The sequence below is a fragment of the Terrapene carolina genome, unplaced genomic scaffold (assembly GCF_002925995.2).
Source record: "Terrapene carolina triunguis isolate 2854851 unplaced genomic scaffold, T_m_triunguis-2.0 Scaffold147, whole genome shotgun sequence".
NCBI lineage: Eukaryota > Metazoa > Chordata > Testudines > Emydidae > Terrapene > Terrapene triunguis.
Genome location: NW_020664498.1, coordinates 6733504 through 6760487, shown reverse-complemented (window position 1 = coordinate 6760487; position 26984 = coordinate 6733504). Strand labels below are relative to the sequence as shown.

General features: G+C 39.8%; 1 protein-coding gene across 2 annotated transcripts in view; it reads left to right on the top strand.

Annotated features, from left to right (window-relative positions):
- The window catches only part of LOC112106604 (vinculin), a 113638-nt gene that overhangs the window by 56076 nt on the left and 30578 nt on the right, over window positions 1-26984 (top strand). For both annotated transcript variants that reach the window (XM_026653690.2, XM_026653689.2), the window contains exons 3-10: window positions 2189-2339; window positions 4166-4274; window positions 10071-10193; window positions 12626-12786; window positions 20964-21054; window positions 22677-22824; window positions 25664-25817; window positions 26749-26924. In XM_026653690.2, the coding sequence (XP_026509475.1) occupies window positions 2189-2339; window positions 4166-4274; window positions 10071-10193; window positions 12626-12786; window positions 20964-21054; window positions 22677-22824; window positions 25664-25817; window positions 26749-26924 (1113 nt within the window). The remainder of the gene's footprint in view (window positions 1-2188; window positions 2340-4165; window positions 4275-10070; window positions 10194-12625; window positions 12787-20963; window positions 21055-22676; window positions 22825-25663; window positions 25818-26748; window positions 26925-26984) is intronic.

Genomic DNA, 26984 nt, shown 5'->3' with positions numbered 1-26984 from the left:
GAAAAGGCCCATGTGCACCTGTTCTGAGGATAATTAGGACATCAGTGTCCAGGGCTGTCAAACTGGAATGGGATGTTCAGTGAAGAGGATTTTATTTAGCTGTATTTTTATTTATTTTTGTCTGTTTTGAAGTTTGACATAAAATGTAGGTTTTAGAGGAAAAGCACACACATCCCCCAGCCTCGCTGCTGCCAGCTGTGGGGCAGTGAAGTGCATCCCCAACATGACCCCCTAGGATCCCTGCCCCCCGGGAGGCAGGGAGAAGGGATCTGTGGGGAAGTTGTGTGGTTGGCTCCTACTCACTGCTCTCACAGTGCACGCTGCCTGGGCACCTCTGCATACACAGCCCCAAGGAGGCTTTCTTCCTCTGTGCGGATGCAGAAAGAAGACAGGACATCTTAGAGGTTTTTGTTAGTACACTTGAATGCTTTTTTGTTGCAAACAAACTTTGGTACTAGCTTTATTTCTGTCATGTTACCATTCAGTTTCCTCTTTAACAGTCTCTTAATGTTCCTTGTCTTATAAATACACTATTGCTTTTCAATTGCTTTCCTTGCTGCACCTAGCTAACTACAGACAACTCTATATTCTTACTTATTCAACTGGCTCCCTGTAGGCACACACCTGAGTACAGGAGTAGTGGAGAATTGTGGTACTTTATAGGGAGGGAACAGTTTTAAAATTGTTAATTCTACTCCTTCAGCCCCTCATAGTCTATCCCACCGCACCTGATACATAATGTCTTCTGCTTCCTTCTCTCCCCATGCCCCAATTTCAGGGTTTGTGTGTTTAACTTTTCCCCACTTCTGCAAATCTAATATAAATTCCTAACTTGTGTTCAGTGACAAGTATTCAGAGTTGTGCTGTTTGGTGTTGGTGCCCAGCTGTGATAGCTTATAGCACAATTATTGTGGAGAAAGAGGAAGGTGGAAGCTAGTTTTTTAAGCTGTTAAGAAAATTTTACAATTGACATTTTTTTTTTTTTTTTGGTTTTGTCAAATATTTACTTGGTGGGAATAAATATACAAAAGGTGTTTGGGTGAGCATGAAAATATATGCGCACCTATACAAATGCCTGTATTCACACTAAGAAGCACCACTTCAAATGCTTCTGTTTCCATGAATGCTCAGGGAAATGTGAACCTAGAAGATATGAATACTGTTTGATCAATGAGTTAAACTTGGCAAAACATTCCATTGATAGCTTTGCCCTGCAACAAAATGGTGGCAGAGCAGATGCTTGCTTGCTAATCTGTGTGCCAGGATACTATCCAGATATGAGAGGCCAAATTAACAGTTGCGTAGTTTGAACTTGTGTTAAAGCTTTAGAGTTTGGCTGGAAAGCCAGCTTTTGCTCTGCTACCAGAAAGCTTCTGATTGACTTGTTCAAAGAATACGACATTTGCGAAAAGTGAAAAAGAAATTGATAACTGAAACAGGGTTAACTCCTTAACTCAAAATAGTTTTCTTTAGGGCTGCATTTCAAATAGCTGGATAGAATTAGTTTAATTTTAAAGCTCATATCAACTGTGTTGAGTTAAGGGTTATAATAACACTCAGACAGTCTGCATTTGGGACCTTCTCTCTTAGACTTGGTATCAGAAGTTGAGAGATTCAAACCATATGCCTATTCACATGATATTGACGTGCACAAGTAGTAATATATATTAAAGAGCTGGAAAGCTTCTTCATTAACAAATGAGGATCTGAGGAGCCTCAATACTTTTCACAAAATGTCCTTTTGTTATCTTAACTTACAGGTGTGATTAATTACCTATTGATGCATTTGCCTGTTGACATTAATAGAACATAATGCAAATGCCAGGATGTTGCACAGTGATTACTTTTACTCTATGATCCTGTTGGAAAAACTCCCCGCTACCTAACCTCCTGGCTTGCTGGAACTAAAAGGGTATTTTGTGACTCATGTCAGTGTCTCTAACCTGTAGCCTCAGTGTTGTTAACTTATATATCTTGCTCTAAAGACAAAGGCTGACTTCATCAGTGATGTGTAAATATTTATATTTGCATATTTAAACCATAAGTGTGTGTGTTGGGATGGATAAACAGTTTGCTTGCTGTGTTTTGATAGTTACAAATAATGAGATTTCAACCCCCTATAAGTTTACACATCTGTTCACTTCTGGCAGAGTAAGTATTAATGGCTGAATCTTATTGTTGCACACAGAGTGGAGAATGCCTGCACTAAACTTGTCCAGGCAGCCCAGATGCTGCAAACAGATCCTTATTCAGTACCTGCTCGTGATTATCTCATTGATGGATCAAGAGGCATCCTCTCTGGTACATCAGACTTGCTTCTGACGTTTGATGAGGCTGAGGTAGGTGTCTTAGTACCAATAACATCATCTTCTATATATCAGTATCATGTTATCTCAAATACCCACTTAATTTACATTTGCTAATTTACAGCACTTCCCAAAATTCATTCTGTGACAAGGACTCTGTTTGGATAGATTGAAAGCATTCTTTGTGCCTATCTTCCTGCCAAGAAAAACCTTTTTATGCTGCCCTGTTACTTAAAGGTTTTTGTGTATTTCTTAATCCCCCTCATCTCCGCCCCCCCTCACCCTGAAAAAAAATGGCACTCAGGACCTTATGTAAACCCATAGATGCAAGGAAATGTGAGATTGAGGCTTCTGCTTCATCTTGTGTATGTTTGTGTGTATGGTGTTAGTAATGGAACCAATTGGGTTGCTTCACTTTTGTGACCGTGTTTCCCCTTCTTAAGAATATGGTATCTCCTGTTTTCTAGCGACTAGCGTCCTGCCTTTAAGAGGGAATGAAGTTAAGATAAACATATCCCATTTGGTTGAGGAAAAATTGATGCTACTTACAATGTTTACCTATATCCTACTTTTCAACCTGCAAAGTCTCCATATGCTTTCCTTCCCATGGTATGTGAGCACTCCAGTACCAGTGTTGCTGCTTCACTGTTAACTCACTGATTACTGAAACTGTTCTTATCATGATATCCTGAGATGACGCTAATGCTTGGAATTACTTTGTGGCTCTAGCGATCACATATATTTTTGCAGGTGATTATAATCAGTCCACAAAGAGTTATGAGCATGTCCACCTATTCCAACTATAGATCCAATGCTCAAGAAGAGGATTCCGTTTTTTTAAGTTAAACTTTTTTAGAAGCTCTCAACCTCAGCTGTGACCATACCCAAGTTCAACAAGACACATATATTTGACTCTGGATTTGATTTTCACAAATCTAGCATGTTCCCAACCACTTTCAAGAGAGCCCTTGTTCTAATGTTCTACCTTAGTTTTAGTGGTAATTGTGAGCTACTGTTTTTGAGGACAATTTCTAGAAGCATAATTTCAGACTTATCAACACTTGGAGTTTGATTTGAATCCACCACAAGCAGTACTTTCAAAGTTACATCCTCTAAAATAAGATTTCATGGTGCCATGGGATCTGTCTGTTTTTCCATGCTCTGAAGTATGTGGTAGAAGAATTAAAGAGGCAATATTTATACATGTTGGTGTGAATCTTTTAAAAAGCAGTTAAAAACCGAATATGGATTAACAGAGTATTAAACTAAAGTGTACAGAATCTATATTGAAGTAAAAGGAGAATAAGTACCTCTCTTCAAATGTGCATTGTTTTTTGGAAGACTTAAGAAATTGGATCTGCCCTTCAAAAAAGGATATTGTATATTGTGTTCTGCATGTGCAAAACTGCCTAATGGATAACCTTTCATAGGGTAGTCTTTGGAGTATGCTACTCTGATATAGGTTGGCTTAGGTGATTTCATTTTTTACCAGTTGAATAGCAATAATAAACTTGAAACTATGCTGTCTTCAAGCTGACAGCATTTTCTCTAGTGCCATGATAGTTAAATACACTTCCTCACCATTTTACTACTTCTTCTCTGTTATTCTATGTTGTCATACAGTTGGAAATTGTTAGAAGCAGGATTTGCATTTCTAAGTACAGATATGTTGATTTTGGCTAATGAGGCTTTCTTGAGTAATCAATTGGTGAGCAGCTTATTCAACATTCCAAACCACATACTTTTCTATAAATTATGCTACCAGATGCTGTACCTGTTCTGTTTCAGTAATAAATATTTCTAATTTATTGTATTATAGCTTGATCTAATAAATGCTGAAATGTTTTTTTTCCCCCTAGGTCCGTAAAATCATCCGTGTCTGCAAAGGAATTTTGGAATACCTAACTGTAGCAGAGGTGGTAGAGACTATGGAGGATTTGGTGACATACACAAAGAATCTGGGTCCAGGTTAGACCTTTCCAGTCCTGTGACTATATTCTTGCATGCAGCTTTATTTCTCCAGTAGTTCAGAGGCAAGATCTTGGAGAGAGCTAAAGCTGGGGCTTTGAAAACAACTAGAGGCCAACCGTTTATCTCTTTTTGCTTGACAAATATTCTTTTCAGTATGTATAGTAGTTCTAATTAGAAAATTGTGCACCATGATTTAATTGACCAGTGTTGGTTTATTTATGTCAGAATATCCATAAGAGAGGTTAATGGAATGCACTATAATGTCTTTTACTTTGATGGAGTAATGTGCTAAAAGTTAGCATTTGCTGTTGTATTTTTGTTGTACATCATAAAATACAGTTGTGGAAGCTGTGCACTCACTAACACAGAGCTGAATCCCATTTGTGGAAATAGTGTGTTCTGATTCAGATGGTTTATGTCTTGAAGGCTCTCTTGGGATGGTATACATTTAAACCACAGTATGAGTTTGACATCTTCATGTTAGTGAGAATGCAGAAAATAATGTTATAAAAGGCCAGCTTGGGCCCTACCATTTCCCCCCCTCATTACTCACCATCCTTTCTTTACTTGCCAGCTAGTTTGCAGCCTTTTTATGACCTGTTACCTTGCTGATGAGGTCTTTCTGTTACATGTATTGATGCCTTTGCCCAAGAGTCTGATAAAGCCTGTGTGACATATGGAGGTGCTAGTTGTGCTGCAGGAAAATATTAGATATTAAACTTTGATTTGAATAAAAATAAATATGTCCATGTAAATAAGAATTACCATACAATATCAGAGCAATGAGCCATCTTGTCTAGTACCTTATCTCTGACATTGGCCAGTGTTAGCTGCTTCAAAGAGAGAACCAAGAAACCATATTCTGAAATGGTGTGACAAAGTCAGGGTGGGCGGCTGCAAGAGAGTGGTGGAAGGGCAGGTATGTGAGCCCAAGAGTGATATGCCCTTTTTCCTACAAGCTGAGAAGGGGTTACCCTTGGTCGATTAGGGACACCTGAGTCCAATTAAGGGCTGCTTGAGGCCTTTAAAAACCCCTCCTCTGGTGAGAGAAAGGGAAGAGAGACCAGCTGCTGCAGGTCTAGTGGTGGCAGGGAGATATGCTGTTCCAGAGTGAGAGGCAGCTCTCTTCCCTACAGGGGAAACAACCAAAACTGAATGCCTGTTTAGGAGGAGGACTGCCACCCCCCCCCTACCCAGTGAGGCAGCAGGGAAAGGTGCATCCCCTTGTTTTGTGTTTGTGAATTGGTTTCTTTTGTTTGGTGGAGGAGCACTCCTTGGGCCTGTGCTGAGGCCTACCTTGAAAATACTGATAAATAAACTCAGAGTGGGAAGATAAACACTGTCCAAAGTGGGGTTGATTTTACTCCAGGTCCTGCCACCGTCAAAGGGGGAAGTACTGAGCCTGGCGAGATGGAGGAGGTACCTTGCCACAACGGGTAATCCTTTTCATCCTCAAACTCTTGGCCTCAGTGTTACCTTGTAGTAGTAAGTTGGTTATGCATTGTGGTTAAAAAAAAAAAAAATCCTATGAGAAATAACGAAATTGAAGGCAATATATTTGGCATCCCCTTGTTGTGCTTGAAGAAATAAGAACCATTCATTATTTTACATACTTCTTAGTCATCATCTCTAAATCAACAGTCATACTCTTGCCGGTTTCTTCATATGGAAGTCATTCTATAGCTCTAATTGTTTCTACTGGTTTTCTCTGGACTTCCTTTACTTCTGAGATATATAAAATTATTTATTTTTGAGCTAAGGTTACCAGAACTTAACGCTATTTCAGGTGAGGCTACACCATTGATTTACAAAATGAGGATAATACTTACCTCCTTGGTAAAGCAATTTGAGATCTACTGACGAAAAGTGCTATATCAGAGCAAGTTGTTGTTTGTTTATACTTCCTAACATTTTTGTTTTGACTGCAATGACTTACTAAGCAGATATTTTCATTGAGCTGTGCACAATAAGCACAGCTCGGTTTCCTGGAGTGGTTACAATTAATTTCGAACCCAGTAATGTGTATGTGTAGTTCAAATTATGCCTATCAGTGTTTAGAAACTTTGCATTTTTCAACCCTGAATTTCATCTGCTATGGTATTGTGTATTTTATCTAGTGTTGTTAGGTCCTCTGAAGTTCTTCAGTCTTCTCTAGTTTGAGGTATCACCATAAATGTTGTTAGCTCCATAACTTTCCACCTCGTTATTGATCCCCCTACTCCGGAATATTAATGTGTTAACATTAGCACACATTAAACTCCAGTGCTAGCCCAGATCATTGATGGGGCAGTACCCTTTCACAGTTAATCTTTTTTGCCATGCTGAAAACTGACACTTCCGTCTGTCTGTCCCTTAGACAGTTTCTAATCCATGACAATCCTTATCTCTTGCTCCTCATAACTAAGATTATTTTATGGCTTGTTGTGAGAGAGTTCTCAAACTAAATATATCTCTTGTGTTGCCTACTTTGTTGATAGGCTGAAACTTAGAGTGGATTGGAAAGCCATGATTTTGCTTTGCAGGAATGATGCTGGTTTGTCCCTGTCACGTTTATCTCGGTATTTTATAACTCTCATTTTCCAGCCAGTTCAATTGACACTGAAACAAGTCTCATGGGTCTGTCATTCCCACGATAGTGTCTGCTGTCTTTCATACAGCCAGATGCAATATTTGCTATCTACCAGTCATATGGTTAGTGTTTAAAGTGGTCTCCAAAAAAGGGTGTGGGGTGTCTGTCGACACCCCCACATCTGCCCAGAAATCAGTTCTGCCCCCAGCCCCAAATCAATCCTACCCCTCTAGCCTCATCTCTGCAGCACGTGGGGTTCTTTCTCTCTCCCAGGCCTGTGGGGTGAGGGGGCTACAGTGAGGACTTTTCTGCCCAGTTGTACCGGAGGCTGGAGGGGCAGAGGAGTCTTCCTGTTGCTCACAGGATAAGAATAGGGAGTGGAGCCATTCTGAGCTGTTGTTTTTTTTTTCCCTCTTTTTTTTTTTTTTCTTTTTTCTTTTCCCTGCTACCTCCTATCCTCTCCCACCTAGTGAGAATGATGTTGGTTCCTAAGGGGAGAGAACTCTACCTGTTTTTGCCCTAATTGGCTGTTTCCTAGCTGGCCCACCTTCTGAGGAAGAGCAGCCAATTAGAGGGTGTTTTCCCCAGATAGCACTAAAAATGCGTATCCCTCAGTGACATTGCTTGCTTTTGGGAAATTTTATTTCCTGATCTGCGACCCAGCACACTTTAAGTATTCTCTCTGGTATAGGTGATTTTACTGAGATTGCATATTTTCTGCTGGTTTTGGCAGTGTAGTGTCCTAGAGCAGGGATCGGCAACCTTTGGCATGTGGCCCATCAGGGTAAGTCCCTGGCGGGCCGGGCCGGTTTGTTTACCTGCCGCGTCTGCAGGTTCGGCTGATCACGGCTCCCACTGGCCGTGGTTCGCCGTCCCAGGCCAATGGGAACTGCGGGAAGCGGCGCGGATCAAGGGATGTGCTGCCCGCCAAAGGTTGCCGATCCCTTTCCTAGAGCCTTTCCCTGCTACCTCCCCCTGCCAGAGTCTTTCAATGCTGTGAATAGCTACACACTACAGTGTGAACACTAACTGCTTTTCACTGAGGTGTGTAACTACACATACGCTACACACCACCACCACCACCGCAAGTTTAGACAAGGCCTTTGATACCTCAGTCGCTGACAGTGCCTTGTCTTCTTTACCAGGAAAGAGTAGATCAGTAACATTCTCTTTTGCTCCCATGCAATCATGTAGACCCACCAGTTATCTCACAGGTTTCTCCTTCTGGTATAATTGTTGCTTATTTTTAGGCATGGCAGAATTGATTTTTTGTTTGTTTGCAATTTCAACGATTAATAGCACTGATAATGGGGCTGCAGGGGGTTCCCTGCTCAGCCAGGGGACCAAGACACCTGGGTGCAAGGTGCAGGGGAAGTTTTGGTTCTGGCCCAGCAGAGCAAAGGGCTGCCAGGGGGAAGATGAGCTCCCAGCCACGAGGGAGGCCACCCCACTGAACAATTCCTGCCTGGGGATGGAGCCATTCTGTAGTGGGGTGGCCTCCCCTGTGGCCAGGAAGCTCTTCCTTCTCACCATCCTGGCCAGGGGACTCTGCTCCCCCTGCCAACACAGAAGCCTTCCCTGAACCTGCACCTGCAGGGATCAGTTGTCACTGTTTGTGCAGGGAGCCCTCTATAACTAACTCTGCTGTCATATCCCCAGTGACAGCAGGGCCACAGAGGGCTCCCTGCACTTCCACAGGGCCAGTGACACCCAATCCCTTCAGGTGCAAAGTTGGGGGAATAGGCTGCACTTTCACCAGCTGTTACTAATGGATATTTTTTTCATCTGTTTCAGTGAGTCAGCTGAAATCGACATTTGCCAGTATCTATCCATTAAAATTTAACCCTGCCAAGCCTACTTATTTTGTATCGCTTGCTTTTTATCTTCAAAATTCCTCCTAGCCCTCCTAATATTTTACATGTCTAAGTTGTGCTCCTTCCTTTTGGTTTCACTTGGGCTGGATTTTGATTTAGGAAGAACATTTGTTTGGCTCAAATAATCACTAAACACTTAAAACATAATATTGATAGTAAGTTTTTTATAGTCTTAGGCATAATGCTGCTACTCCATCTCTGTGACCTCAGCAGTTCTTGTGTGGTTTATAGTCAAATAATAAAGTATCCCACAAATGTTTCTTTTCTCTAACTCCTTAACCTGAGAATTTTCTTTTTCCTTCTGGAGTGTACCTCTCCCAACTCAATCTGTCCTGTTCTTTACTGGTTACAGTGTTACTTTGGTATCACTGGTATCCCTCAGAGATGTCTTTTTGCATAAGTGCTCCTCAGCACATATCTTTTCCCCCTAGTTCTAGTTTAAAGAACCACCTTAAAACCTTGTCAGCTCTTCCAAGGCAGAAGTTTGGCTTCTCTTTAGCTAAACCAATGTGCAACTTTATCTTACTGCCATCATGAATACTATTACCATGAACATATGCAAACATGAACAATGCATATCTTAAAACCTGCAGATTGCATGTTGTGTTTAAGATGCGGGTGAGGAGAAATACATGGTTTCCTCTATAGTTTCTGGCCAGTTGAAAGTGTGATTATACATGTATATTCCACTGTTCCTCATGCAAGCCTTGAAAGTGCATTTACTCCTGAAATCCAAAGTAACACGTGCTTTGATTCTCTTCCTTTCATCACCAATATAATTTTTTGTAGAGAATTAAGATATTTTTATTTAGTTTTTCTAAGACAGTGTAAATTAATACAATCATGTAATACTTCCAGACAATGAAAGTCTTTGAAGCCAACAAAACTAAACCTGTGTCAGGGATATTTTCCTATTCTTGTCACCCACCCCATTATTTAGGTGAGAACTGATCAAAGCTAAAGGAGGAAAAAGAGCTCTAAACTACCTTGTCATACAATGCTGAACTGACTAATTTCCAAGAAGTAGGCTATTCATTACTTTTATATTTGTATAGCTCTTTTCTTAAAATTCATGATAAATGAACGTCAAAATTATGAGACCTATATTCTATCTTGAATTAACAACTAGAAACTGGATCTGTGGCTTCCCTTAAACTACTGAAATATGGTTTAATGAAAAGTAGGTGATACAAAACTTCTTCAGTGGTGGCATAACTCATTACATGTTTGCGTTCTTGTTTGGAAAGCTAAACAAATAACTGAGCCTAGACATGCTTTGTAAAATGTTCATAAATCTGGGGAAACTCAATATTAACAGTTTTATCACTTGAACTTCATTTTATGACCTAGGAATGACAAAGATGGCCAAAATGATTGATGAAAGACAGCAGGAATTGACTCATCAGGAACACAGAGTGATGTTGGTGAACTCCATGAACACTGTGAAGGAGTTGTTGCCTGTCCTTATTTCAGGTAGTTTCTGCTGTACTATTAGATGCAAATACATGATCTGAATTTGGATGCATGTGTGTTATACCATTAAAAATAGAAGCTTTGACATGCCTCTTGGGCTGACTGCAAATATTTAGATGTTTCACTGATTTGTGGCAAACTGGGAGGGGATGGCAAGTTGTAACGCCAACTCTCCATGTGCATACCCTGCGTATTTCCTATTTTAAGTTCTGTGCACCTCAGACTTAAAATGAGCTACATAAACTAGTGATACACTATTTATACCAGATGTATTTGTGTCATGCATACTTGTCACAGTGTACAGGGTTTAGTGAGTATTTTTAAATCGCAGTATGCATGTGTGCATTCATATGGATAAACTCTCCCATGGTTGTCCTATTTTTTTCAGTATCTGTTCATAACGTGTCTCACATTAATACAATCTAGTTGCCATCATGGAAGGATTAAGGGGAACGATCTAAAAAAACTTTATGGGGGTGAGAGCCATGGAAAAGTATACCAAAAATGGGGCACACTTCTGCTGTATTTCTCACCCTTTTGTCTGGCATGATATGGGGTTTTTTATCCTGTGAATGGGCAAGAAGAAAGGCGGGCTTAACAGCTGAAGATTGTTCAGGAGCAGAATTGCCAATCGGACAGCTGAAATAGCTTACTCGTCTAGCAAAATTCAAGGGGTTAGTCAGAGGGAATGCTGGTCTGATAAACTACAGAGGGACGTGGAATTTCCTCCCCAAGACAAGGGTGAAAGGGGGATTGGGGAAGAGGGAGGTATGTAATAGGACTGAGCACATTTTAGTATGTCAGGGTTTTCACACTTGTGAACATATTCACCCCCTCCCTGGCACTGACCTAGGTTTTACCTAGTGGTATAGGTGGTTTAGAACATTAAAGTTTTGCTTTTATTTTAAGAACTTGCCATAAAATGAAGTAGAAACTGAAAATGAATTTGACAGTTGCTTCTTGCTGCTAAGTGGGTGTCATCTTGTACATCATAAAGCACATTTAACTAAATTACCTACTCAGAGGCCCAAGCAGGAGTAGCCATCAGTGTTACAGATCAGGACAGCGGATGGAAGCTTTTGAGCAAGGCCATGTAGGAAGGCTGCACAGAACTTGCCTGCATTTGGTCCATGTGTAATTCCTCTTAAAGCTCTACTTTTGTCCTGCCTTTGATTTTTAGGTGAATTTACTGTCAACGGCCACTCAGATTTTGGCCTCTATCTCCAGAAGAATTTACAGCAGTGGTAATGCCCTGCCAACACGCCTCCGTCTTAAGTCAGTGGAACTGATTCCAAGAGGTTGGAGGATTAGTTGAGTGTTTAAACAGGGTCAAACCAGAGTTAAAGCTTGATTCTAACATGGCTTTGGTTCTGAGTAGCAAGATAAACCAACTTGTAATACATATGGCCATGCCTCCATATAAGGCCAGTGCTTAAATACAATGGTGTTTGTAATGCAGATAGGGTTTTTTAATTACTTTTTGTCCTGGGGTGGATTTTAACTGGCAACATGGGGGAGAGGAGGAAGCAAGCTTATGATTGCCTCTGCATTTTTGCTGAATATATGATACATTGATGTGTAAAAAAAAAAAAAAAAAAAAAAACAGTAGGAGAACTTTTTTCTCTTTAAATGAGAGAGTTTTGGTTTTTTTTGTCACCACATGTATCTAGTCTAAGAATGGGACTGTTGTGCAACCATGGCAGAGCCTGATTGCAAGCAAACACTGTTGAATGCATCCACACAGCACCATTTTCCTCAGCAAAAACTCCACTGACTGTAGTGGCTTTTGCATACTGTACTGCACAACCATGTTTTTGCATCTGTGCATTCTGTGAAAACCTGGGCAGCTCTCCTATGTTGCCTCAGCTGCTGCATGCCCTCCACCTCAAGAGCAGAGGATTATGGGTGTGTTTTGCAGAGTGGAATGTACTTGGTATCATTCTTCACAGAAATGTGGGAGTAACTGTGACATGTAACTTTGACACTTGGTTAGCTAGTCTAAGAGATGTTTCGATTGGTCCTAGCTATAGAGCAGAAAACTTGTCAGGGTCTAACCAAATTCTAAGAAATATGTTCTAGCTCTTCTCATAAATTAACAAACAGTATAGTTAGTGGCAAAAAAACTCTCTCTAGTGTAGAAACAGTTATACTAGTATAAAAGTGCTTATACTACTATAGCTTATTCTTGTTTGAGCCCTAGTGTAGACATATTTATAACTATCAGCAAAAAACCCACACTGTTAATCAATATAGATTTACCAGTAAAACTTAAGTGTAGACCAGCCTTTAAAGTCATCAGTCTTTATGGTGTTTTCCTGTCCTGTTCAAAACATATAGCTTCCTGTTCCTGAGTTTATGCAGGAGGAGGAGATCCTGTATATCAATCATATCTTCTTAGATAGTTTCTCTAATCTAGAGTGCAATATTCACAGCTATGAAGATTTTTGTAACTACTAAAAGTTCCAAAAGCCAAGGAATAGAAGAGGCTTTGAAAAACCGCAATTTCACAGTAGAGAAGATGAGTGGTGAAATAAATGAGATCATCCGTGTGTTACAGCTCACTTCCTGGGATGAGGATGCCTGGGCTAGCAAGGTATGTTCACTGTTCCTTCTGGAAATAGAAGTCAGATTCTACTTAGCTTCTCACAGCAACAATAAATTGAGGTTTTCAAGAATGTTTGATTAAAGTGTACACTACCTGATCTTGTAACACAATATAGTGTTATATCATAAATAGGATTGGAAGGATTAGATTTTTCAGTAAATGCTCATTTCACTGTATACACACAAACAATGAAAAATGTTGCCATTGATGTTGATCAAAATTTACAGATAGGCAATGTAAGAAAAATGCTACTTAAGAACTTACCAGAGTTTGACTTAAAGCTATTTACGTTGTATATTTTGACATAGATTAAAATTTGTGTTTTAACCGTTATAAAGCTTTAACTTTTTTTGAATCTGAATGTCTGTCATAAAATTGTCTGCTCCCCATAGTTTCCCACAATTGTGAAAGATTTTAAATCAATAAAAATCAAGTGCTTAAAATAAACCATCGATATAGTCCATCAAAATTATTTAAAAAAAATTGAATTCTGCCAAGCTAATCACAAGATACCAAAGTAAAAAGAATATCTTTGGAGATAATTTGGTCCCTGTTAAAGCTTGTTTTTAAAAGTAACTTGCCTGTCCCATTGCTTAGTCTTTGCTGATTTCTTTAATAGAAACAAGAAGGTTAAAACGTATGGCACGTGACTCAGTGGCTTATTGTACTGCCATGTAGGAGATCAGGGTTTGTGTTCATTTCTGGTCTCTCTCTTTGGCTTGATAGGGAAGTGTTAGAATGTAGTATGTCTTTTCAAGGAAAGAGTGTGTTTAATCTCAGTCATGTGGTGACCAAATTTTACACTGTGTGGTGTGAGTAAGTTGGGCACACAAGCTGTCCCTTGTGGTCTGGACAAAATTTGTCCAACTCAGTACAGTACTTAAACACCCAATCTAGTATTACCTTAAGGCGCTTCCATATGTGTTAGCAGGCAAGCTAGTTTGCATTCATATTCTCACTAGAAACTTGAATTTGTTGCTTGGTGTAAAAACTAGGTGAAGAACTCCACATCTTAACTGAGCAAGTCTTTTTGTACTAACATGGGTGTGGGTGGGATTAGTATCAGTATATGTTCTCCTTACCCCTCACCTCCCAAAAGGCACTGTGTTCTGAACAGTCTTTCTGGAAGAGAAGAGGTGTGAAATGAGATCTGAGAAGTTGGAACTTTTACAAAAATGACTCCCAGCCAACCCAGCGTATTTGGGTTTGTTTGCAGCTGCTGGCATGCACATGGAGTGTGCAAGGGATGCCATTGCTCTGCTTGACTTGACTGTCTGCTTAGTACAGAAAATGCTGCCTATGTCAATGCCTGCCTGCTCACATGGATGGAGCACAGGCAGAATGGAGAGCTACTGCTGTGTGCATTCACATCCTGGGTAGCTGCAGTTACCAGCAAACACAGCAGCACACTAGTGGTTGGGATGCCAACTGTGTTTGGATGGCCTTTAAAGTATGCTGCTAATAGGCTTTTTAGGATCAGTGGCACAGCAGCAAATAACTGAAAAACTATATTTTAAAAAACATTTAGACATAAAGACAGACTAGTTCCCCCTTAGAAAACCTGTTGTGATATAGACATTAAAAGCACTTTAGCCTATGTATTGGTGCCTTGACCCTTATTTTGCATTTGAAGTATTTTACCATTCTGCTACTTCCTTATTATGACTACTTTATGCATCTTTGTTTTTGTTCTCCTGTTTCTTATCTTTTCTCACCTTTAGAAGGTAAGATTTCTTCCACACCCCACACCTGTACTTCTGTACTAAAACAAAAAAGCATGTCTGTGGGATTTTGTGCTGTGTGCAGACTGTGTGCTGTGTATATTTTTTTCTGTGTGCCAGTTGTAACACCATACTTATGTATGTAGGTCTAATAGAGGTTTTAAAATGAGCTTAGCTACCCCGCTGCTCAGCTCTAAGATATCTGAAGTTTGAAGCAGCTTGTTAGGTGAGGGTGATGACAGACCAGACTATGCAAAGACTGCCTTTCAGAGTTTGATGGGAGTCTTCCCAAGTATTTAGGACAGGTTCCTGTTATTTAACCTATGTTACTAGCTTCTGGTGCTCATAATCATAGAGTCCAATTATGCAGAAGCAGGCTTTCTGTTGGCTGGAAAGCGTTATACAGTTTATTTCAGTAATTTTGCCCATCCCATCGTTTGTGGGAAGAATCTCTTGCTTTTCATCAGCATGGCCCCTCAATAAATAAGTTTCCTCGGAGAGCTTAAGCCTTCTATACAGGGCACGTGGCTTAGGCTCATAACTTGTTTTTTTAAATTAGCTTTTCCTTATGTATTTAAACATTTCCCCACTTTGTTTGAAACACACACAACCTCACTATTCTAGTGCATGGGGAAACCAGGAAGCTTTCAATGTCCCAAGATGAATGCAGTACGAAGTAGATAGTAAGTGAGATTTTCAAAATTCTTAAGATATATATGTGAAAAATTTCTATTAGTAAAACAAGTCAAGGAGCTTTTATAAAAATGCTTATATTGACAGTAAGTGGAAAATTTTGGCCAGGGTGCATAATACATAAGTATGCTTTGTGGTCAGTATTCCAAGTACATCATTGTGCACTCTAGGTAAATTTAGAGTAATATTTTAATTATAAATTATATTTCAACATGCAGGATTATGATAGTCTGCATTTTAGACATGTAGCATTGGGCATTGCTTGTGTGTTGAACTGTTCATGGTACAAAGAATATTAAATGTTACAACTGAACACTTGTGAGAAGAAATAAATCCTGGCATTGGTTGTCTTGCTAGTGGTCCCACACAGAAGACATTCCTCTATTGATACACATGGCAAATGCTTGATTTGGGGAGAGAGGAACTATTAATTTACTTATATTTGCTGTACTTGTTGCATGCTTCTCCTTACTGATGGAGACTTCCAATGGAAGGAGATGATTCCTACAGAAAGGAGAGGGAATAAAGTAAGTGGAGGAAAAAATTTGGAGCAGAACTGCTTTTCCTATCAAGTGCACACCATTATTAACGTCATTAAGATAATTCCAACACTGTTTCTTAGACTGGGTGTTAATTTCAAATTTAGACAATATTTATAGTTCTGGCAAACCATAAATTTGCTTAAATATGGTTGTTGTTTTTTTGTTTTTGATTAAACATAATTTGAGTGTTGGTTTAGAATTTAAATGCTGAATGAATGTTGACATTTTTCTGATGCAATTAATTGTTGAATTGTCTGGTTGCAACAAGTTTTTCATGTGCATGCTTTTTTTTAATGAACAGTTAAATGAAAAATCCCAGTAGATGAGTGGGGATGAAACTACAAATGGAATACATTTGAGTATATAAATGTTTAGTTTCTCCTTTAATTCAAATGTCTACAGGCTGTAACAAAACTAGGAAAAGAGAATCTGCTGCTGCAGTGCTCAATTCATATAATTCCCACTGAGGCTGAAGACGAGCAAGCCTGTAGTGAATGAGGAATGGATGCTGCAAGAAGCTGAGCACTTCTTGAGAGTTGAGGGCTGTTGGGAAGTATCCAGCAATCTTGTTGGATGTTTCCCAGGATTGAACCATGTTTGACTAAGCTAGTTGATATGCCAAAAAACAGGACTTGCTGTACTGTACTGTACCAACATTGCCTTCTTTGGTAAAGAAATGCAGATATTGCACAACTTCTCTAGACTTAGAGTACTTAATAATTCAGAGATTATAGTTAATATTTAGCAACAAGGGATAGTGTCAGATTTCGGAGATTCCCTCTCAAGCAGGAGAATTGCCAATATCATTTTTCCAATCTGGACTAGCTCTATGGCTCTTTACAAAATTACTAGTGACAGCAGAAGCCGCAAAAAGAGGAAAGTAGATCTAGGAGGTATCCTTGCTGGAGGATTGGCTAGTAAAATGCCCATTGCCTCTTCCCCACTCAGGCAGTGGTAACCCTGATTGTTTTGCCTGTTTTATCTAAGCTCTGTGAAAAACCAGTTTTGTTTCTGTTGCTCCACCTTCTTTATCTGAGGAAAATTTAGATACCATAAATTTAGCTGAGTCACAAGGGAGACAAATCAGTGGAACAGTTTCAGATCTCCAAGAAGATCAAAGTCCAGAAACTGAAACATCTTGCTTAATATTTTTGTATTAAAACTGGTTTCCCTGGATACGTTTTTAGTTCCAGGTCCCTGCTTGCCAACCTTTATCAATCAACAGGACTGTAGGTTTCAATGATTTCTGCGCTCCAACTCTCTCCAAAAGTCTGACAGTGGGGAAGGCTCTGTCAGTGCTTAAGGGATGAAGCATACAACAAGTACAGTATCAGTGTGTCCAGTTAAGGGGCCTGTTCTGATGGAGTGTGTCCACTAGAAATGAATCCTTTCTGGATAGAATGAAAATGTTAAAACAGGCTAAAAGCTGAGCGCAATCTTCTGCATTGCTGTTCAAAAGCAGATACTCTAGTACCATACGACCATGATTTTGATAGGCTACAACTGTGGAGCTATCTGGACATACCAGGGGTTGATGTGAAGCTTGGTAACTATGCTTTTAAAGAAGAGATGCTCTTGAATTTGTTGGAACGATTTATTGGCTACGCGAATGAGTTTCCTAGCAGAAATCTGAAATATCCAAGCAGAACAGACCTTGATTTACCACCAAAAGGGGGCGGGGGGGAGGAAAAAAGGTGGGGGAAGGGTGCTATTCCAATCTGTGCATTATGTCTGTAGCTTTTGGGGAGCCCCAGGAATTGATATATTGATACACAGGATGGCAAGACTTAGACAACAGAATGATCAGGAATGGAGCCCTGGTGCTGATGGGAAAGATGACAGAAGACAACTTGGCTCTTTTAGATCCCAGGTTGAGTATGTAGTGCTGGGAGTTTTCAAAATAAAAAGTGTAAAAGCTTTAAAAAAAAAAAAAAAAAAAAAAAATCATGTTGCCTTGTGTTGACTAAACAAGAGACTCAGTAAAATACAGGAAACCTTCAGTGTCATTTTACTGATTATAAATACACAAATCAATGAAGAGGACTGCAATTAGCATGATTAAATATAATTCTTGGGCATCATCCGTGCACATTACTAAGGAGGAAGATATGGGTTTCTAAAAATGTTAAGTAGACTTAAAGTGGAAAAAAATCGATGAGGTTTTTTTCAGTTTGTCCTCTTGAAACCTCTTTAATACACAGTATAAATCCAAAGCTTGAAAGTAGTGTTCTACTGAATGCCTCAGAGATATGGATGTGGTGGACAAACACAACTTTAAAAATCGTTTAATTTATAAACCCCTTTCTCCATGGTAAAGCCCTGATTCTACAAAGATTTATGCACAAGCTTTACTTTAAGCACTGAGTGATCCCATCAAGTCTCTACAGGGTCAAAGCATTAATATAGAGACTAGTGACTAATATGTATACCTTTTTAAAGCTTCAGTTAATGCTTTTGTGTTTGGATTATTTATGGAGTGGCTGGCTTGCTGTCCACTATCCATTCGGAGCTAAAACACCTTTAATCTGCATATGCAATAACTGAAAGCTGCAACCATCATCACAAGTTATAAGTTTATCAGCTTAGTTAAATGTTTAATAGCTTTATGCATGGTGCTTATTTTCTTCACACTTGCCTTACATTAAATACAGAATTCACAAATTACAGAGCTCTAAAGTTAATAAAAAACAGTACATCCTGCCCTATAATGGTTTGAAGTAATTTAAAAGCCACTCCAAGTACAGATCTTTCACTTAGCCCTGAAGGTCATCAATCTCTAGTTCTGACAGACTGTAGAGGAAGCAGGTTCCGAGACCTAGGCCTTCTAATGAGCATGTTCTGACACTGGACCTTGAGAGCTCAAACCCAGCCCCTGACTCCAAGAGCCATCTAGAAGATGCAATATAGCATGAGGTGACCTTTAAGGAGCTGGGTCCCACACAATATAGGACAGCATAGATTGAAACCAGTCCTTTTGAACTATGCTCAGAGGTGAATAGGTAGCTGGTGCAGGTCATGGAGCAGGGTATAGTCTGTTGAAAACAGCTCACCCTAAGAAAAGAGTAGCTGCATACTGCACCAAGCGAAGTTCCTGTGTTTAGCCCTAAACACAACATACTGTAGCAAGCTAGTTTTGGGATTACAAAGGCATGGATACACCAGGGGTGAAAGTAACTTAAAGGACTTACTGGTACGCCGGAGTCCTGAGCAGGGGTCGGGGCCTCAATTGGTAGAGGCATGGCTTCAACTGGAAGAGGCGGGGCCTTTAGGGCCTGGGGCCCTTTAAATCAAGATTTAAAGGGCCCCGGGCTCCGGCTGTAGTGGCAGCTGGGAGCTTGGGGCCCTTTAAATCACTGCCAGAGCTACCAGCTGCAGAGGCGACTGGGAGCCCCGGGGCTCAGGGGCTACCGCAGTGGAACCCTGGGCCCTTTAAATTGCCGACGGAGGCGCAGGGGTCCCGGCTGCTGCCGCTGCAGCCGGGCTCGGGCAACCATTTAAAGGTCCCGGGGCTCCGGCTGCCGCTACTGCCCTGGGTCCTTTAAATCTCCGCCGGCTCTGGCAGCGGGGCTCTGGCGGCAATTTAAAGGGCCCGGGGTGGTAGCAATGGCCGGAGCCCCGGGCCCTTTAAATCACTGCCTGAGCCCTGCTGCCAGAGCCCTGGGGTAGTGGCGGCGGGGCTCTGGTGGTGATTTAAAGGGCTTGGGGCACCGCTACCACAGCAGCGCCCCGGGCCCTTTAAATCACCGCCGGAGCCCTGAGGGTCCCGGACACCTCCGCTACCTGGGGGCTCTGGCAGCAGGGCTCAGGTGGTGATTTAAAGGGCCTGGGGCTCCAGCCGCTGCTGGGAGCCCCAGGCCCTTTAAATTGCTGCCTGGGGAAGCTGGTCCGGTATGGCGTACCGGTGCATACTGGCTTACTTTCACCTCTGGGATACACTGATCCACTTCAAAGAAGGGTTTCAACCTCTAGTGCTGCCAGTGTACCCCTCATTGTACAAGACACAGACAAGTGTACAAGACACTGAATCCTGTCCCAAGTATCTTACAGTCTAAATAAGAGATCTGACATGGGTGCTTTGGGGTTGTGTAATGGTGGGGGTAGGGGAGGGAGAAGGAAGGCTGGGTTCTGCTGACTTATTGTGCTAAGTACCAGAACTCTGCATAAAGATACTGTCATAAAGACATGACTCTGTGGCAGGGGCAGCTCATTAACACCATTTAGAATAAACAAATGTAAGTTACTTTTATCACATGCTTATTGAAGAGCTGTTATTCTAGCCCTGCCCAGACTTCTTGCATTTGATGTTCTTGTTCTCTCCTACTGTGTTGGATAGAAAACTCACAGTGCCTTCTAGTGGAGAGTTAACAGATCAACACTGGCAAATACACACAGAGAAAGGACTCCATGTTTTCAACTTTTCTAGGTGAAGGAGTGTTAGTGAGCCAATACATTTCATAGAATCATAGAATATCAGGGTTGGAAGGGACCTTTGCTATTGTTAGAAGAGCGCTTCTCAGGAAGAGACTCATTGCCATGGGTAGAGTAGATGGGACCTAAAGTGCATGTGCGCCTTAATCTCTATAGATTTAAAAGTTCTGATTATTCTCTGAATCCTGATAGTTGACAGTAAATCTGTATCTTCTTCCATCCTTGTTATTGTTGACTCAAAAGTGACACTTTTAGTGTCTGACTTTAAAGGGCAGATGAATTCCAAAAATGTAGCTGTTCAACAAATTAGGCAGAAAAGGGTATTAAAATTGTCATTGACCTCTTAACTATAAGACACCATTTCCAGTAGTATCAAGTCATTTCTGAAAACACCTGTAAACCATAAACTTGTTGCTAAATTTACTGTAGTTGCTACAGAGTCTTGGTATACTCTTACAAATCCTGATTTCCAAGATACTGTCTGAAAATTGTTGCAGCTTTTTTTCCTGAAGGAATTGTAGGACTGGGAAAATAACTGAACAGAAAAAGTAACTAAAAACTTGCATGAAAGAGTTCTTTGCATTTTGTGTGAAATGAAAACATATCTGTTGGTTTTAATTCTCAAGAAAAGACTGTGACCTGCTTCTGTCCAATACTTTTTTGAGCTGTTTTAATGGGAGAATCAACTTGTGTTAAGCTTAATTTTCTGTCAGCTTTGATTTGTATTTACTATCTGTGTTTTGGCAAAGAGAATGATTGTGAAGGTTTCTCTTTTGTAAAGGACACTGAAGCTATGAAGAGAGCTTTGGCCTTAATAGATTCCAAGATGAACCAGGCAAAGGGCTGGCTAAGGGATCCCAATGCATCACCAGGTAATAATCATACTCCACCCATGCAGTGTTCAGAGCCTTACTGTCTAAACGATTGTTTCTTTTAGAGAAAATTCTGGTATATTACTAAATTACAGGTGAAGTATTCTCAAAAGAAATGCTTAGATGTTCCTTCCTTCAAATATTAATGTTAAGAAAAAATAATTTATATGCAAAGTGCTTTGGAAAGGTTCCCCCCCCCCATGTTGTTCAAATGATATAGTTCAAACCGTGTGTAAACTAATCTTCTCTTTTTCATCGTTAGAAAATGTGTTCAATATTTAGTACTGTATTTATCTTCCTTTGCTAGTTAAAAAAAAAAAAAAAAAAAAGTGTAATACGCTACAATTGATATGGGAAAATGTGGCTCAGCAGCCCAGAGAATAAAAAAAATCCCTTCTTCACTTCCATGCTTGATACCTTTTAGTTCCATATAGTATTTATCTATCAATCTATACACACATACACAAACCCTCCTCCCGTGGTCTTCTCAGAAATATCTTTTTAACATATAAAACTATTTGACACCTTATTTTTTTTTTTATTCCTTTAAGACTTTCCTGTGGCTAAACATAACCAGTTGCCAGTCTGTTTGTTTTTCATTTGTGCATCAAAGATCTAAACAAAAAATATATATATATATATATATATTAAGGTGGAGGTCAATGTACACCTGAGCAGCAATACTGGAAGTGTTTATTTTTGCTGTGTATGGTGTCACTGTTTTAAACCTCCCTCTCACTCTCTCCCCCTCCCTCTACATAGTCAACTGTGGCAACTTCAGTTTCCTGTGGCTAAAAGTCATTGAAATGCATCCTACAAAATAACATTTTAATGAATGTGTTACTAATACAATCCAGTGTTAACTGGGTTGGTAACTTTCCTTTTAAAAGAATTTTTGTATCTTACACTTGGATTTTAATTATTGTATTAACTAGGTGTGTATAGCATTATAGAAAAGCCATAATCCAATTTTAAGAAGCGAGACAATTTATTAGATTCTAGATTAAAAAAAATAAATGAAGTAACCTTATTAATCCCAAATCTGCTGTCCCTACTGTTTTGTTGCCCCTTTCATTGAGTCATTGCTAAATTGTAAGTGCTTTGGCACATGGACGTTGTTCTGTGAGTGCTGGACGTGCCTACAACACCTGGGTGTTTTTTTAAAAAGAAAGAGAATTGAGAACTACCATGCTCTTTGTTGAACACCAAGAAAGCTTTGCTGTAGGCTACAGCTAATACTTTGAAAGTTTGTCCCTCTTTCCCTTGCCTCCTACCCCACAATCCAAAATCATGTTCTTTTTTAAAATGTTTTTATATTCCTAAACTTTTATATAGAAGCTTCATCAGTAGAAATGAAACCATCCTTAGGGATTCATTTCATGCCTAATTCATGGGACAGGATATGCTATTAAAACAACACTATACTGTTGCAGGAACATTGTCTTAGTACAAGGTATTGGATTTCTTGCACTCTGGGTGCCTTTCCAATCATTTCAATTAATGTACTTCATTCACTGAGTAAAGTATGATTAGTGCAGCAGGTCTTGATGGAATTAGCAGTTTCCTCTTAATAAGTAATGAGTGTCTTTCAATGTACTTATTGACTGTCTCCTGCATATTAGGGGATGCTGGTGAGCAAGCTATAAGGCAGATCCTTGATGAAGCCGGAAAAGTGGGAGAACTGTGTGCAGGCAAAGAACGCAGAGAGATTCTGGGAACCTGTAAAATGCTAGGCCAGATGACTGATCAAGTGGCTGATCTCCGAGCTAGGTAAACCTTCTATTATTAATAAGAGTGTCTCTGAAGTATATAGCTGTTTAGGCTGTGATGTTCATCACTGTGGTACAACAGGTTACATTTGTAGGAGCGTACACATTATCTTATTTGTTTTGTCTTGCTGTCCCTTCCAGAAGGATGAAACATATGGTGATGTGAATTCATATTTACAAGTGTTCTTGGGACAAAGCAAACAAAATAGTTGAATTAGATCATTCAGACTTCACTCAATTGCAAACATGTAGCGATCTGATTTGCCTTGGAAAAATCAACAAGCAGAAATGAGCTCTTCAGCTCAGTATAAATCATTCCACAAACTCAGGTGCCTTGTATAAATCAACACATTTCATATGATTCAGAGTACCCTAGTCCTTTGGGTTGCCAGAGGTAATGTACCAGAAGATAGTTGCTCATCACCCTGATAAATAATGTAGAAGTTTGTCTTCACCTACAGTTCTTTTTGTTTCTAATTTGCATTTGACCTTGATGAGCCTGATTCTTTTGCTTACACCAGTCTTCCATCTGTGTAACTTCATTGACTGCAAGAGTTACTCCAGACTTGTACAGTGTTTTGAGAGGAGAATCATGCCCAGTGTCCCATGATGAAATTCTGGTTCTGGGCTGGAAGAGCAATTTTGTAGCAGACACAGTTCAATATATGGTAGCCTAATTGGATCAATTAGATCATGTTTTGTAGAGCACATTGGCAGTGCTTTCCTGTTCAAAGCACTAAGAACTTTTTATTATACTCTCAAAAGCTCAGGGGGCCTTGTGTTCCTTTGTGAAAGTGGAAAGGCAGGAGGGTTCCAAAATACCTTGTAATATGAATTTTATAATTGAATTTTGGTGGCTGAGAACACAAAATTGATGTGCAGTTGAAAACTGTCAGTCAGTTTCCTAACATTGATCTTACCTCAACAAAAAAAACTGTTCCAGTGATCCATTAGGTAGTTGTGCAATGGCTTCCTGGCACAATTATTTTCTTTTGAAATATTAATGAATCATGCATATTGCCAGGAGTAGCAACAGAAATTGGTAAGAGGAGGGCATGTAAAACAAAACTTCATAAATACCATGTTTTTCAAACTTGCGTAAACCAAATGGCCTCTTCTGGCATAAGCCTCCTAGTGAAATATGGGTGAGAAGCGAACAAAGCCAGAAATTACTTACAAGTTACTTATTTTGAGCTCTCAGCTTTTTTTTTTTTAAATAGAAATTAAATCCACTGTATGCTAAACCATAAAATATTTTAATGGTATACCCTCATGCTTGGAATACTACTTTTGTATTTAGCTAAATGAGCACTCGTATACATTAATAGTCGTTATCAGTTCACAGTCTTTGTACATCAAAAGGCACAAATCTGTTCCAACTTTCAGAATATTAACTTAGTTGCTTAATGATTCCATTTGTGCAATTCTTAAACCTGAAGCAGTCTCTAAATTATTAGTTGCATTGTCCACAAAACCAGTTTCAAGGTGTCGATCCATTTCGGCCTTCATGGGAGCCGTGGAAGAAAAAAGTTAAAACTTGAATCTAAAAGCTTCTAGCAGATTCATAAAGAAATAATGCAGGATTTGCCTTGAAATTTTACCTGTTTTTTTTGCAGAGCATCAAGGACAAATTCAGTCTCAAGGTTGAGTTTTCTTTCTTTCACAAAGCAACAGTTGATGACAGTCTTGTATTGGCTTGAAACGTCCAGGATAATGCTGAACCTCTTTCCCCCCCCCCCCCCCCCCCAAACAGTTAATTTCTGTGCTGGCTAAATAGTTAAAAGTCCTTATACCTAATTTCTCAGAGGATAGGGTAGAAGAAGCATATCTAGAGATCTGGCCTGACTCAGGAGAGAGGACCTTTAGACTTCCTATTACATGATTATCCACAACCTCCTCATTTGGTGTCGTCCCCCCTCCCATCCCCCCCCCCCCGGTCATCCATGTCTGCTCTCTTAAACTAACAAAGTATTCTTTTATAAGAAGAGGAAAAACCTCTTTATTAACCCTAGTACTTCAGACACTTAGAACCTGAGAGTCCTACAACCACATCTAAAAACCTATAAGATTCTTGGGCTTTTACTTTAAAGAATGTTCCTCTTCAGTTGTACTTCATTTCTAAATGTTTGAACAGCCACCTGTGGTGGTTTCAATTCTTCTCCTGCAGAGCTTTGCTGATCTCCTACATGTATTTCAATAACCTTCCCTCGGGTTCCAATTTAGTAAGATGTCCTACCAAGAGCCGGTGTGTGTTTTTCAGTATTCTATCTTTTGAAATGGTGTAAATATGGGAACCAAAGAAGAGTGTACCTTTGAATTGCAGTACATAACTCATTTAATCCAGTCCTCCTTGCTTTATGCAGCATAAGATGTGGCAAAAGATTATTCCCACTAAGTGCCATTGTTTAAACTGTCCTAGGAGTGTTGGGAAGCCTCTGAGGAATGAACAGAGGAAGTAGACACAGGGCTCTACCATGGGTAATTCAGTTGCACTCTGCCCCCATAATGCCCTTTCCTCTTCTTGTCATCATACTAGGGAACCTTCAAAAATTCAATTCTTGTGCTGATGCTGCATGTAAAACTCTAGTAAGAGACAGGTGCCATTTGTGTTTACTTTTCAAGAGGCACCTGTCCTAGCCAGTGTTCAGATGAGCTGTTGCCTTCTTGTTCCCGCTCCCCAGCGTACTTTTTAAACATGTCTCCTGAACACCTTTGCAATATCATGGTTGTGGTAAGAATTGATGAAAAGTTCGAAAACAAAAGTTAGTGTTTTTTGTAATTTAAAAAAAAAATACTTTTTGTATGATATTCCTATGATGATCTTTGTGTTTTTTGAGTAGAGGACAAGGTGTTACACCAATGGCCATGCAGAAAGCACAGCAGGTGTCTCAAGGTCTGGATTTGCTTACAGCGAAAGTGGAAAATGCAGCCCGCAAACTGGAGGCCATGACCAACTCTAAGCAGGCAATTGCTAAAAAAATTGATGCTGCTCAGGTACCTAGTAATTTTATGAATTCCCAAAATCTCTCAAACTGTGCCTTTAAGTTACTGTGCTGAACTATTGCAGGCATCCCCAAACACAGTCATTACTTTATATGAGGTATATATTGGGGACACTTTCTTGAACGTACGTAAGTCTCTTCTTTCTGATTTCACTATCTAGTGGGAGCTCATAGGAGTTCTGTTACAGTTTCTCACAATCAATCTCTCTCTCTCTCTCTCTCTCTCTCAAGATGGAAATTCTTTAACACAGATGTAAAAACTGATACATTTCTGAAAATAGACGGGGAGGTACAGTCTAATTTTGGCCATAACATTTGGCCAATGCTATGAAAGTTTCGCAATTTTGAACTCCTTTGGGCTCTCTGTGGGAAGTACAAATGCAGTTTGAGAGCTGCTGTGTTTTTATGCAAATGGTAAACAGTACATTGTTGACCAAGAGGGTAGTTTATTCAGCTTTATAATGGAGGAAGAATATGTAGTACAGTATCTTCTTAACAGCAAAACTTAATCTTCAATTGTTAGGTCATGCACTCCATTAATTCAGTGCTAAAAAAAGAACTACTATCTAGCGTTCTATTGTACAACATTTTTAGAAAGATTCCTAAAAAGAACTGTACATTGTCAAAATAAAAAAAACAATTCTTAACTTGTGAGAAACATAGGTATAAAACAGTTGTGAATACTTAAACCGAATCTAGTTAAAGTGCACTTGTGAAAACTGTACATGTGAGTGGGACTTGACAATGGTAGCTAAGATGTACATAACTTTGTATGCTTGCCTCATATAACAAAACACCTGGTTGCCATTAGAATATCAGGGTATGTTATCAATATAAGAACCTTTTGTGAAGTGCCCTTGTTCAAAAGATTTTATATAAGGAGATGACTTAATCTTTATTTGTACCTATTTCTTTATATGAAGAACTGGCTTGCAGACCCTAATGGGGGAAGTGAAGGGGAAGAACAAATTCGGGGAATTATGGCCGAAGCCAGGAAAATTGCAGAACTGTGTGAGGACCCCAAAGACAGAGATGACATTCTGCGTTCCCTGGGAGAAATCTCTGCTCTGACAGCTAAACTGTCAGATCTACGAAGACAGTATGTATCTGTACTGCGCACATTGTGGTATTTGAGCATCTTGCAGTTGTAGTTTAAGTG